The 13,328-nt window shown below is 38.8% G+C and overlaps 1 protein-coding gene across 4 annotated transcripts in view; it reads left to right on the forward strand.

Moving 5' to 3' along the window:
* Positions 1 to 13,328, forward strand: part of kif20bb (kinesin family member 20Bb) — a 136,742-nt gene that overhangs the window by 91,395 nt on the left and 32,019 nt on the right. For all 4 annotated transcript variants that reach the window (XM_087999025.1, XM_087999027.1, XM_087999023.1 and 1 more), the window contains 7 exons: positions 748 to 844; positions 1,716 to 1,838; positions 6,232 to 6,369; positions 6,669 to 6,765; positions 7,525 to 7,650; positions 8,132 to 8,283; positions 11,004 to 11,159. In XM_087999025.1, the coding sequence (XP_087855151.1) occupies positions 748 to 844; positions 1,716 to 1,838; positions 6,232 to 6,369; positions 6,669 to 6,765; positions 7,525 to 7,650; positions 8,132 to 8,283; positions 11,004 to 11,159 (889 nt within the window). The remainder of the gene's footprint in view (positions 1 to 747; positions 845 to 1,715; positions 1,839 to 6,231; positions 6,370 to 6,668; positions 6,766 to 7,524; positions 7,651 to 8,131; positions 8,284 to 11,003; positions 11,160 to 13,328) is intronic.

The following is a 13,328-nucleotide window of genomic DNA, read 5'->3' on the forward strand; positions in this document are numbered from 1 at the left end:
TATCAGACAAATGTGGCAATTCCTACGTTTGGACTTTTAGATCTGAACATAGTTAGGAAGAATTGCAAATGGACCCTGACACTCCTTCAAACACATCAAAATTCATAATTACTTCTGTACTACTTGTGATTTGTTACTAAAGGAAACACAACTACCTTCTCTCTCTGCCTGCTGATATGCTGAGTTTTTCTCGTCCTTGCTGTATTTATTTCAGATTTCCACTATAATAATATCACTTGGCAGTGTTGTGATATTAGAATTTTCCTGCTCTTCGGATGCTGCCTGACCTGCTGTGCTTTTACAGCAACACTCTAATCTAGTGTTGTAATATTCCCTTGTAATAGTGGAGAATTCCTTCTGCAGTTCACTGCCAACTAAGCAGTCTTTTTGTGAGGACATGACATTTTTATGCTTTGTGAACTGCGTTTGATGTAGAATTGCCGTTAATTTATGAGCTCCCAACTTGTAGAGTGATGCACAAATGATTTTCATGTCAGTGGGAAAAACTTTAGATCAGCATTATACATTTTAATGCATGCGCCAGTATTGAAATTTCTTTTGATCCTTGGAAAACTGTCTACCCTTGTCATTACTAGGAAGAAAGCGTTGAGTTAAGCATTGAATGACTGTGTTCGACCAGATGTTTGTTTTCCTTTTTTTTCCTAAAACTATCAAGTTTTAAGTTTTGCTTGCTATATCAAAAGCTAAAAAGCAAGCTCTCTGATGGGTCTTTTTAAAATATCAAAGTTTGACAGCTGACCTGCAGAAGAAAAGTGAAGAATACAGTGATCTCAAGGAAAAATATGCAGATGCCAAGAAACAGATGCAACAGGTAGAGAAGGAGGTAAGTTCTATGGTTTTGAAATAAAATAAATGCTGGAAACACTGATATGTGAACAGAAAGTGCTGCAAGTGCACATTAGGTTTTTGTTTACTGAATGCATTATATGGGTAATTAAAATCAGAAGATCTCCTTTAATGGAGCTGAGCAAAAAAGAAGTGGGGAACCAGAATAGGTTGGCTAGTTGATAGTTGTTTAACAAGACTATCACCACACCTCAGGCCAGGGGACAACTTGCAAAGGAGTGTCCTTCATGGTAACTTCACCCAGTGTGGGAATTGAACCCATGTTGGTGTCACTCTGCATTGCAAAACAACTGTCCTACCATTGGAACTCACCAACTGATATTATACACACTACTCTAGATTTGATCTCTCACATTTGTTCAATGCATCTGGCATCCCCTTATTTTTCCATTAATTCCCCAGACTCTCCTTCTTCAAAGCCAACCCTGTCACCTTTCAGTAGACAGATGTAACATTAGTAATTTGAACTGATGCATTTTGAGGGGTTTTCCTGAATCCCTTTACACTTCCATTCCTAACCAAATGGCCCCAAGATTCTCCAATTCCTTAAATTCCCAGCCATTATCTGGTACAATACTTTCTCCACCTGGTCAATCTCTCACTCCGTTAACTTTCTCCAAATTTAAGAAGGAGAACTTGTGTGACTCTTAGCAATAGCCATTTTTTCACACGATATATAGAGCATACTTTGTTCTAGTCTTCATCAGATATTTTTCCTCATTTGTGTATTGATTCAATTCCTTCTAAACAGGTACATTTCAGCAACTTTGCTTCTAATTTTATCTTTGCCTCACTTTACACTTTTTTAGTTTCAGAAAAAATCCACTTGCTATTTTTCAAATTTTCAGATTTCTAAAAAACGTGAAGAAGAAAGATCTCTGAGAAACAAAGTTCAGGAACTTGAGAGAATGAAGAATCAAATGACTCAGGAGCTTGAGGCTAAAGAACGGATGATCCAGCAGATTAGGAAGGTACTAACTGCTTGTTAAATGAATGCTACTGTGAGTGGCTAAATGAGGACAAGAGATTAATCCATAGCCTGACTGCTAACAATTAGAAAGTTCTACAATATTTTATTTGTGATCCAATTTTAAAATCGTCTTCAATTGCTGTTATGCTGCTATTTTCCTCCTCTTTGTTAATGCATTAATTTTAATAGCTCACTTAATCTGGAAGGCTTTCTGATTTGTTCCTAGACTTCTACTGATTCAAAAACTGTGAAGTTTAGTGACTTGTCGTGTGTGTGTGTGTGTGTGTGTGTTTCTATTCCAAGTTTTGTCAAGCCTTTCTTGTGCTTTTCAATACTCAGGTTGGAACTTATTTTTTTGTTGCAAGTGAGGAACTTGGGTGGAAAAATACCAAGTTATGCATTGGAATGGAAGCTTGACCTAATGGGGAAGTGAAGGCCTAGTATTATTATTGCTGGACTATTAATCCAGCTAATGTTCTGGGTCCCTGGGTTTGAAACCTGCAATGACAGATGGTAGGATTTGAATTCAATATAAATCTAGAATTTAAAGTCTAATGAAGAGCATGAAATCATTGCTGATTTATCAGAAAAACCCATCTGGTTTATAAAAGCCCTTTATGGAAAGAAACTGCCATCCTTACCTGGTCTGGCCTAAATGGGACTCCAGACCCACAGCAATGTGGTTGACTCTTAACTGCCTTCTGGCAAAATAGGAATGGGCAATAAATGCTGATCTGACTAGTAATGCCCTCATCCTGTAAATGAATGAAAAAAACTGTTCTGAGCTAGGCTGTTGATAGAGAGAATGCCTCTTTGTTGAATTGGCAACTGAGCCTGTGAGTGAACTATTTGTATGTTTTTTATTCTCGAAGTGTTTAGATTTTTCAAGGGCAAGTACTCAGTCTTGACTATTCGCAGCCATCAGAAGCGACAGCAAGGAGGCGGTGAATAAGTGACTGGAAATTGGTGATTACTTGGTGAATACATCATGGGCATACAGGTTGACAAGTTTCTGAAGTGCATGTTTATAATTGCTAAATCAAGGGAATTGGACATCATTAGAGATGTGAACTGCACATTACAGTAGATCGTCACACTGCAGTTTTGAAACCTCTAGTGAAGAGGAGTATGAGACTTTTAGTCACAAAGAGGGATATGAGGGAGGAAGGGGGCAAGGGTAAGGAGAATCCTGAGGGGAATATAATCTGTATTGAGTGAGGGGTATACCACCCACTGTCAGAGGCTGTTTTCAGCAGACGTCAGTACATCAGCATCACCAAAGACTACCATTCAGGTAGGTAGTCAGACTGCTGTGATAGAGAATTTGACCCATTGGGAATTAGTGGGTATTGCATTGGTGACTGTGAAAGTCATCATTGCTTAACTTATACATCTAGAGGCATCTGTGGGATTTCCAATATGTGACCCATTGTGACATCAATCTGGTTATGGATGCCATGTTCAATAGGGCCACCCAATATACGTGATCTTGCAATAATCTAACCAAGCAGGAAGATAGCTGCCGCCTTTTCTTGTGTGTGATGTGGGGTTGGACTAGGGTGGACAAAGTTTAAAAATCACACAACACCAGGCTATAGTCCAGGTTTATTTGGAAGTACAAGCTTTCAGAGCGCTGCTCCTTTCATCAGGTAACTGGTGGGACAGATCATAAGACACAGAATTTATAGCAAAAGGTCACAGTGTCATGCAATTAAAATGATATATTGACCAAACCTAGATTGCTGTTAAGTCTTTCATCTTTTAGAATGATTGCAGGTTTGGTTCTTTAATATGTAAACCCCAGAACTACTTTTAAGTCACATTCTCGAGATAACTTTAAGTTAGTAAATGTAACAGCGAGATTGAAAAATTACCCTCCAAAATTGAAAAGCAGCCTTCAAGAAAAACTTTAATTGCCAGAAAACAGATCTGTCACAACCCTTACACTGATGCTGTCCCAGTTACTAGCGCTTTGCCACTTCCCTGCACATCTTCAATGCTGGATGTACTAATTAGGGTTATACAATGAAGATTTGGCTCATTGTGTCTGTGGTGGGCCCAGGTTGAGAGACAGGAAAGGCAACCTGAACAACGTTGTTCTTTTTTTAAATTTAATGTAATTTTCTAACCAATCTGATCAGAGATATTATGACACACCCTGGGAGCAGGTGGGAATTGAACCTAGGCCTCTGAGTCCAGGAGTAGGGACATTACCATTGCACACAAGAGGGTATTTTGCTGTTCTCTTCTTGCAGTGGCTGCAGCTGTTACTGTCTGAGCCAGCTGCTCGGGTTCGCTTCCTCTGCCAAATGGGTGATGCCGTTATTCTGAAATGCATTCAAATGCTTAGTGCCATTATCATCTCCCCTCATGGATGATGTGCTTAGAGCAATGTGATACTGGCTTCAAATAATTCCTCCTTTTTACTGAGCTATCAGGTGCCTTCACAGAATGCTGTTTTTTTTTGGTCCCTCTGAGACGAAGTGATAAGGGAACTATGCATTACAACATTTCCTTCTGTTTGCCCTTGCAGCTCCCAACTCTTAAGTGATGGGAACAAGTGAGTTATATGGAAGTTCATAGAATCCTTACAGTGTGGAAACAGACCATTTGGCTTAACAAGCCCACACTGACCCTCAAAGTATCCATTCCCCAACCCTATTACTTCTACATTTCCCCTGACTAGTGCACCTAACCTATACATCCCTGAACACAATGGGCAAATTAGCAAGGCCAATTCACCTAACTGGCACTACTTTGGTCTGTGGGAGGAAACTGGAGCACCTGGAGAAAACTTGCACAGACATGAGGAGAATATGCAAACTCCATACCCAGGGCAGAATCGAACCCGCTGTGAGGCAACAAAGCTAACCACTGGGCCACTGTGCTGCCCTTATGTTGTTCACTTTTAATGGCTTTTTCCATTAGTTTGCTCACTACCTCAGTATTCCACACATGCCTCGTCATGAATAATAAACTGCCCTGCTGCCAGGCTACCTGACTCCTATGCTGCCACTTTCATTGGAATCCATACCGCTAGTCATGGCATGCTTCCTTAGACTGTCAGATTTCAGTGGCATTTTGACTCTCTCTTTTTTTAAAAACAATAGTCTATTTCAGAATATCTTCTGAAGTTTCGTTTGTAATTTTTGTGACTTTTTACTTTTGTGATTTGCACTTGCTATACCAGGCCACATCAGGTCATTAATTTTCTTCCAGCGTTGCAAACGTTTTCTTGGAGGTCACATTGGAGCTGCTAAAGTCCTGTGCTACCCCAACTAATCCTTTTGGTTTGCCTGTCTGGCTGCCTCCTGTTGTCATCTGGAAGCTGGACTGCCCTCCTAAGCTCTTACTGCCTGGAGAAGCAACTCCAAGGAAAACATCAATAATCCTACAGTGTCTGTCATCTTGTAGCTGCTCCATTGCCCTACCTCCAGTAATGTCTAGACTTTCTTTTTATATTCCTTGTTTTTGCAGCCTTTTTAAATCTGATGCCTACTTCTTAAGTATTGAGGTTTCACTACCTGGGCATTATTCACTTAAGGTGTCTGACTGAATTTCCCTTTCATTAGCTTCATATGGCCATGCCACCCACTTTGCATCCGAAAATCAAGGCTTCCTCACTGTTGATAAGATTTATTCCTTTGTGCCTCTCGTGAAATCTCTCATTGAGATGAAGAACAATGATTTGCTTTGCAGAGTACATAGTTGATGTGATTTTTATTGTCACATGTACTGGAGTTAAAAAGTACAAAAGTACAGTGAAAGGTGCACAATGCCACCACAGAAGGCGATATCTTCAGTACAAATACCTAGGTACAGAATCTTAAATTGCAGCAACTATAGTACACTGACACCTTAGTTTTAAGTAGAAAATAAGAAATAAAACTGAAAGTTCAAACATTACAGTCTTTAAGTGCTTAATGACAGTGGGACTTCACTTTGAGGAATCTTCTTGACACCGGAAGTCCATGCTGAGGCCACAACGGGCTGAGACTGCCACGCTGAGCCACTGAGAGGCTGCCTCTGCACTGAGTCAGTGGCTGAGAGAAGAAGGTGGGGGTGGGGAAAAATACAAAAAAAAGAAAAGGGAGCAGATAAGCTCCATCTGAAGCATCCTACCCCACTGCCATTTTGGACAGTTTTTCTCAAAATAACACAAACCAATGCTTATTGTATTTTAGATGTCTGTTCTGGTATTATATATCCATTCTCTTCTCGTCTGATATTTACGAGCAGAACTTTATTTTTATTCCCCACCTACCCACCCTGGTAACAACATTTAGCAGCAAATCTATGGTTAATTAGATGTTAGCAGCTATCCTTTTGCAATACTTCAAATATACAAGAAATTTTAATATACTACCATGTTTATGTGTTGTTTTGGATTTTAGGCATGTCATAATGAAGCAGACTGCAGAAAGAAGATAGAAATGTTAACCATCTCTTTGGATGAAAAAGTGACTGCTTTAAAAAAATTGGGAAAGAACTTGGAAGAGAGTAACAGCTTACACCAAGTGAAAGAACAACAGGTCAGTGTGGTCCTGGAGATTACCTACATAAACAACTAGTGTCATTGAATTGCTTAAGTGTAAAAGAATGTGTTCAAAAATTAGCATGCAAATTATTTTTACCTCCTAATCACAAAGTCGATATCATATTTGCAGCTTATTACTTGAAGTAGTTTAATAATAATTTGCTGACTTTTTTTTTCAATTGCTTCCAGATTTGAAATCCTTGTTCTTAAACCTAATTGCTTTCTTTAAGTTGTTTTTGGCAGAATGGCATTTCTGTTGATATCTACATTACTTTAATGATTACTGATATACAGGGCTTAAAAGAAAATCAAGCAATCCAAGATTCTTGCATCATGTTAACTGATACCAAAGCAGAAGAAACTGTACATCTTTTGCAAACTGCTTCCAAAGGTATTTAAAGAAATATGATGTCCAAATTAAATGTCATTCAGATGCTGAGGAAATTAAGCTGTATCGTTTTTAGCCTAGGTTGTTTAAAAGCTTGTTGACAAAAATGAAGGCACATTAATAGCAATTAAGTTTGTTTTTTTTTGCTTCATTTGTTTCTACTCAACTTGGCCAACTTACTATGCAGAATAATTATCTTTTCGCACGAGTACAATGTGCGTAAAATTCCACTTCAAACACTCTCTTTATTATTAAACAGTGTTAAACTTGGAGAAAATTTGGGGAATGGATCTGTCACTTTCTACACAATTTCTGGAAAACACATTCAACTCTTAAGTGTATTTCAGAGCAGTCACACCAGTCAGTTCAGGAGACTTCAACGATTTCTGTGATAAGTGAATGCTTCTCTTTAGCTTACTATTGTAAATCCAAATTTTAGCTTGTGTTGATAAACTAGGTTATTAAAACATGGCAAATTTCTCTCTTTACATTTTCAAAATATAAATTATAGGTATTTACTTCTCTGGAAACTAATATTAGATGGTTTTAAATAATATGTGATTCACTAATTTGTTTGGAAATTTCTAGCTTTTAATGAATGGGTTATATCACTTAATGTTTCAGTTCTTATTCTGATACCTTCAGGTTTGGTCACCACTATATAATAACTTTTTTGTTGTCCTAATTATTGGTTATTCCAAAATTTGAGTTCAAATCCTGCTATAATGAAATTGTTGACTGTCTGTTCTGGTTTATGTCAAGAACTTCAGATAAAAGAACAAATAATTCAAGATATGAAAACTGCATTAACTGAGCAAGATCAAACCCAAGCTGAACAAGATGAAGTTCTTGAGGCCAAGTTGAAAGAGATTGAAGAGTTGAATGCAGGTGATTGCACTATATTAGGGAATTTTACACATCGACAGTTGTTGCCCATGAAATAGCATGCAAATTGGAAAATCTGTTTGTGTAATGTTTTTATGTTTAAATTGCCACACAACTAGTAATTTGAGATGAACAAACATCGATTGTAACCAACAGGGGAGCAAGTTGCATGCTGTCTTAACAGTTGGGCTTCTAAGATTAACTACAGTAAACCAGCCAGGATGATGAGTGTTCTGCTTTTGCTGTGTGAAATTAAGTGCCATGACGCACTTTAAAGAAAAAAATTCTTCTAAAATTTGGCAGAAACTTAATCTCATCAGACCATAATAGTTGATTTGTGTTTGTATGCTATTCTGTGGAGAAGACTGTGTATTCTAATAGCTTTTTATAATGAGACAGTTTTATTTTGTATACAAATAAAGGAATTGCACAAAATAACAGATTATTTTGGTGTTTTTAAAAAAGCTTTATTATTCCATTTTAGAATTGGAGAAGTGGATAAAATATGCCAAAAAATTTGAGAGCAAGTGTAATACACTTGAACACAGCCAATCATTGAAAAATGCAAGTGGAGTTCACCAAACAGAACCTGGACCATTTCAAAAAGAAATTGAAGATTTAAAGCAACAGTTGGTGGTAAGTTTTCTGATTATTGGCTCAGGGACAGCACTATTTATTTCTTGAAGTGGAAATTGTAGGTAATTCTCATTCTAGGCTTGAGTAAATGATTTGACTCTCATAACTTATTGCAATACTGTAGACCTACTGCATTATTGAAGGTGCTGCCTTTTGGGTGGGATATTATACTTGAGGCTCTGTCTGCTCAGGTGGACATATCTGATTCCATGGCACTATTTGAAGATGAATGGTTGAGTTCTCCAGTGTTTTGTATGATTATTTATCTCTAAGATAACATGAACTAAAATAGTATCTGATGGGACCTTTTAATGTTGTAAATTGACTGCCAGCATTTCTCTACAGTGACTGCACTTTATAGTCATGTAAGTATTTCGAAGTCCTAAGGGACATCTTGAAGTCATGAAAAATTCTAATTGTATCACATTTCCTCTCACTCCTCATACCTTCTACTCATGGCCATAGAATCCCTACAATGTGGAAGCAGGCCATTTGGCCTTCGAGTGCATACTGCCCCTCTGAAGAGCATCAAACCCACATCCCCCCCGATGTGCCCTATTCCTGTAAGTCTACGTTTCCAATGGCTAAGTCTGCATTTCTTATGGTTAATCCACCTAGCCTGCACATCCCTGGACTATGGGCAATTTAACATGTCCGTCCAATCCCCAGGTACAAACACACAACACACCCCTTTTGAGGCAGTAGTGCTAACCACTGAATCACTGCTCATATAAAGAAATCTATAAAGAAAATAGTTAATATTGACATTAATAAGCTCACATAAACTCGAGTATTCAGAAGAAATCTGTAATATAAATTGTAATACTGTGCATTTTGGAAAATTTAACATTGATTTATTGTTTTCAATACGAGAGGAGTTTTAGTGCTTAAGTTTAAAATTGACCTTGGTGAGTAAAGGATTTCAAGATTGTTTTGATTTGTATATGATAAGAATCATTTGAAAGATTTGTATATGATAGGTATGTGAGGTAACATTATGCACGTTGAAGCAATATTCTTTAGGATTCAACATGTGAAATTTTTAAATTGAACTGTAATTCAACACAGACAATTATTTACAAACCAATTGAAACCTTTATAGTAAGAGTGTAGCCAAGAATATGTTACAAAGTACTGATGAGGTCCATGACTAGATATGCCATGGTAATGGTTGTTGGCCGATGGCTCTCTACTCGAGGGCAAAGTGTGGCGCAGGAAAAGCACAGCAGATTAGGCAGTGTCCGAGGAGCAGGAGAGTTGATGTTTTGGGCATAAGCCCTTCATCAGGAATGTGGGGACTGGGGTAAGGGGGCTGAGAGATAAATAGAGTAGGACTGGATGTATAAGTTATCTGGGAAGGCGATAGATGAAAGTGGAGGGGCGATGGTGCTAAGTCAGAGGGAAGGGTGGAGTGGATAGGTGGGAAGGAACATGGACAAATAGGACAGTTCAAGAGGGCGGTGCTGAGTTGTTTAGTTAGATCTGGGATGAAGTGGGGAGAGGGGAGATGAGGAAACTGGTGAAATCTGCATTGATGTCCCAAATCCGGCAGAGATTTTCCTGCACGTCCAAACACCTCATCTACTGTGTCCGTTGCTCTTGATTTGGTCACTTCTACACTGGGGAGACAGGATGCCAGCTCGCAGAACGTTTCCGGGAACGTCTCTGGGACACATGCACCAAACAACCCCACCCACCACCCTGTGACTGACCACTTCAACTCCCCCTCCCACTCTGCCAAGGCCATGCAAGTCCTGGGCCGCCTCCACTGCCAAATCCAAGCCACCCAATGCCTGGAGGAAGAACACCTCATCTCCCGCCTTGGGACCCTTCAACCACATGGTATCAACATCAATTTCACCGGTTTCCTCATCTCCCCTCTGCACCTCACCACATCCCAGATCCAACTCTCCAACTTGGCACCACCCCTTTTGACCTGTCCTAGCTGTCCATCTTCCTTTCCACCTATCTGCTCCACTCTCTCCTCTGACCTATGACCATCACCCCACACCTGCATCTACCTAGTGCCTTCCCTCCAGCCCCACCCCCAATCTCCTATTTATCTCTCAACCCCCTTACTCAACGCCCACCCCTCACCCCTGATAAAGGGTTATGCCTGAAATGTTGATTCTCCTGTTCCTCTGATGCTGCCTGACCTGCTGCGTTTTACAAGCACCACACTTTTCGACACTGATCTCCAGCATTTGCAGTTCTCATTTTGCCCCTGAGTATTGAGACCATTATAAGGATTGTCTCGAAATAAAAGTGAATTCCAGTTGTTTCTCTTTATTCCCTATCTGATCTGATGATTAGTCAGTGTTTTATTCTAATGGTTATCATGAAAACTAATTAACATTCATTTGATATCTTTTGTATGATGTCTTCAACATCTCTGACATTTCTGTTCTATAAATCTAACATGATCATTTCATGTTTTAAGATCAGTTTAAGAGAATTTGTGTTGTATAATGGATAACTTAACATTGTTCTTTCAGGTTTGTTCCCCATTGTTTATTGTGATCATGAGATCATTGAAGAATTAAAAAATACTGTTGCTTGTTTCACTTTAATTTTTTTTTAAAAAAGCTCTCAAGTAACATTTAAAGTACACCAGTATTGAGACTGTGACAGTGCTCATGAATCATCCTGTGCTTGTTTAGCTGATTTTAAACATTTTTAACATTCAATTGACACTTGGTGAAACTGATTAAATTCTTTAGGAATTGGAAGATGAGCAGAAATGTAATCGGAAGAAATGGATGGATGAGAAAATGATTCTTATTAAACAAGCAAAGGAAGCTGAAGATCGGCGCAACAAGGAGGTGAAAAAGTGGGCAGAAGAAAGAGAGCATTATTCAAAATTACAATTAGAAATGGTAAGGAAAACTTAGATTTTAATCAATTTATATGATGTTGCCAAATGAATTTTTAAAATTTATACAGAAGTTAATTCTGGAGTTTGCATTCATGACACTATTCACAGAAATATAGTTTATTACAAAATTTAAGTAGCATTTATAAAGTTAGAGAAAAGTTTTGTCACAGTTTTTTATTTCAAAGAATAAAGTCTCTTGAGCTTCACATCGAAGGTATGGTTTAAAACAAAATTTAAACAATGCAGTTGTTTTTTGGGGTGCGTTGAGAGAATGTTGTATCATAAACCATTCAAATTTCTTGTGTTCAATGCACTTTTGTGGATTTTTCTTCTTTCCACCTGGCACTTCTGTTCTTTCTTTAATTTGTTGATGAAATGTGTCCATCCATAATTACACTGGAGCAGGTGGAGGTGAACTGCATTCTTGAGCTAATACAATCTTGGCACTGTTGTGGCATAAATGTCACTCTCTTCTAATCTGTTCAAGTCTGGATGTTGTCCAGGTCGAGCTGCATTTGGACACTGGCTGGTTTTAGTATCTGAAGATTTGAGAATGCACAACGTTCATCATTGATCATCCCTGTTTTTGACCCCAAGGTGGAGGGAAAGTCATTGAAGCAAGCAAAGATGTTTGGGCCAAAGTCACTTCCCTGCAGAACCCCTGTAGCTATATACTGGAGTTCAGTTAAATGACCCCCCAAGAAATAGCAACTATTTTCCTTTTGAGCTAGTATGAGTTCAAACAGCAGAGAATTCCCCTTGCAATTCCCTTTTAACTTCAGTTTTGTTAGGGCTTCTTGATGCTAAAATGGTTCAATGCTGCCTTGAGGTTAAGGACAGTCACTCTATCCTTGCCTTTGCAGTTTAACTCTTTCGTTTGGATCAACTCGAATGGCACTGGTGGAACCTTAACTAAGCATCAACAAGCAGCTTATTCCTCCTCAAATGCTGCTTGATAGCCCCTTCCACCTTTTTTTTTTCCTCATTGAGAATATGCAGCTAGCGTAGTAATTGACCCAGTTGTATTTGTCTTAATGTGAACTGGATATACCTGAGATATTTTCCACATTGCCGTAGATGCCAGTGTTGCAGAGTAGTGGAACAGTATAACTAGTACTGGCACTTGAAGACTTCAGAACTATTGCTAGGATGTTGTCCATAGCCTTTTAGTAGCCTGTGTCTTTACCTTTATTTTGGGTATGAGGAGTAATGTTTGAAGATTAGCAGCTGAGATCCTGAGGTGACCTCGGGAGCCTAGGATAGATCCACTCAACACTTCTGGCTGAAGTCAGATGCAAATGATTTAAGCATTACCTTTTTGTGGTAATGTGCTCAACTCTCCTATCAAGGATGACGTGGAGTTCTCTCTTCCTGTTAATTGTTGAATTGTCCATGACTGGACATGGTAGCAGGTAAAGGGTTAAACCTCATCTGTTAGTTGGGAGATCGCTTAGTCCTATTTATTGCATACTTCTTCCACTGTTTTGTATTCAAGTCGTTCTGTGTTGCATCTTCACCAGATTGACCTCTGATTTTTAGGTATGCCTGATACTGCTAATGGCATGCCCACCCTGCACACTTTTCCTTGAACCAAGGTTAATCTCATAGATTAATGGTAAAAGTAGAATGGGGGTTATGCCAAACCATGAGACTACAGACTGTGATTAAATATAATTCTGTTGCTGATGACCCATAATGTCTCGTGAATGCCCTACAGTCTGACCCATTTTAACATGGTGTTAGTGCCACCACAACATTTTGAAGGTATTTGTCCCCACTATTACTATGTGCATTGGCCACCAGTGCAATAGTCAATAGACGTACCTGTCAGATAAATTTTGTTGGTTATCTCGCCATCTGCTGAAGACACAGTCTATGCCCTCTAGGACGTGTGATCTTGGTTTGATTTTCAAATTGAAAAAGTAGGTTGTTCAGAGGATGCTAAACAGGTTGCATAGAACTATTGTCTGCCGTCTGCATATTTCCTCAACAATAAGGTTTCTGTCTGACTGCAGTGCTTCTGATATTTTTCCAGTTGCAAGTTCCAGCAGCAGATTTTCAGATTGAAAAATGAAGCTTCTCAGAGGCTGTTCAAGAAGGCTGCACAAAGTTATCACCTGGTCTCTGGATATTTTCTCAACTGTAAGATGCAACCAACCCATTCTTGATG

Source organism: Chiloscyllium plagiosum, unplaced genomic scaffold (genome assembly GCF_037043375.1).
Source record: "Chiloscyllium plagiosum isolate Xiang-an unplaced genomic scaffold, Cpla_swu_hap1 HiC_scaffold_22, whole genome shotgun sequence".
Lineage (NCBI taxonomy): Eukaryota > Metazoa > Chordata > Chondrichthyes > Orectolobiformes > Hemiscylliidae > Chiloscyllium > Chiloscyllium plagiosum.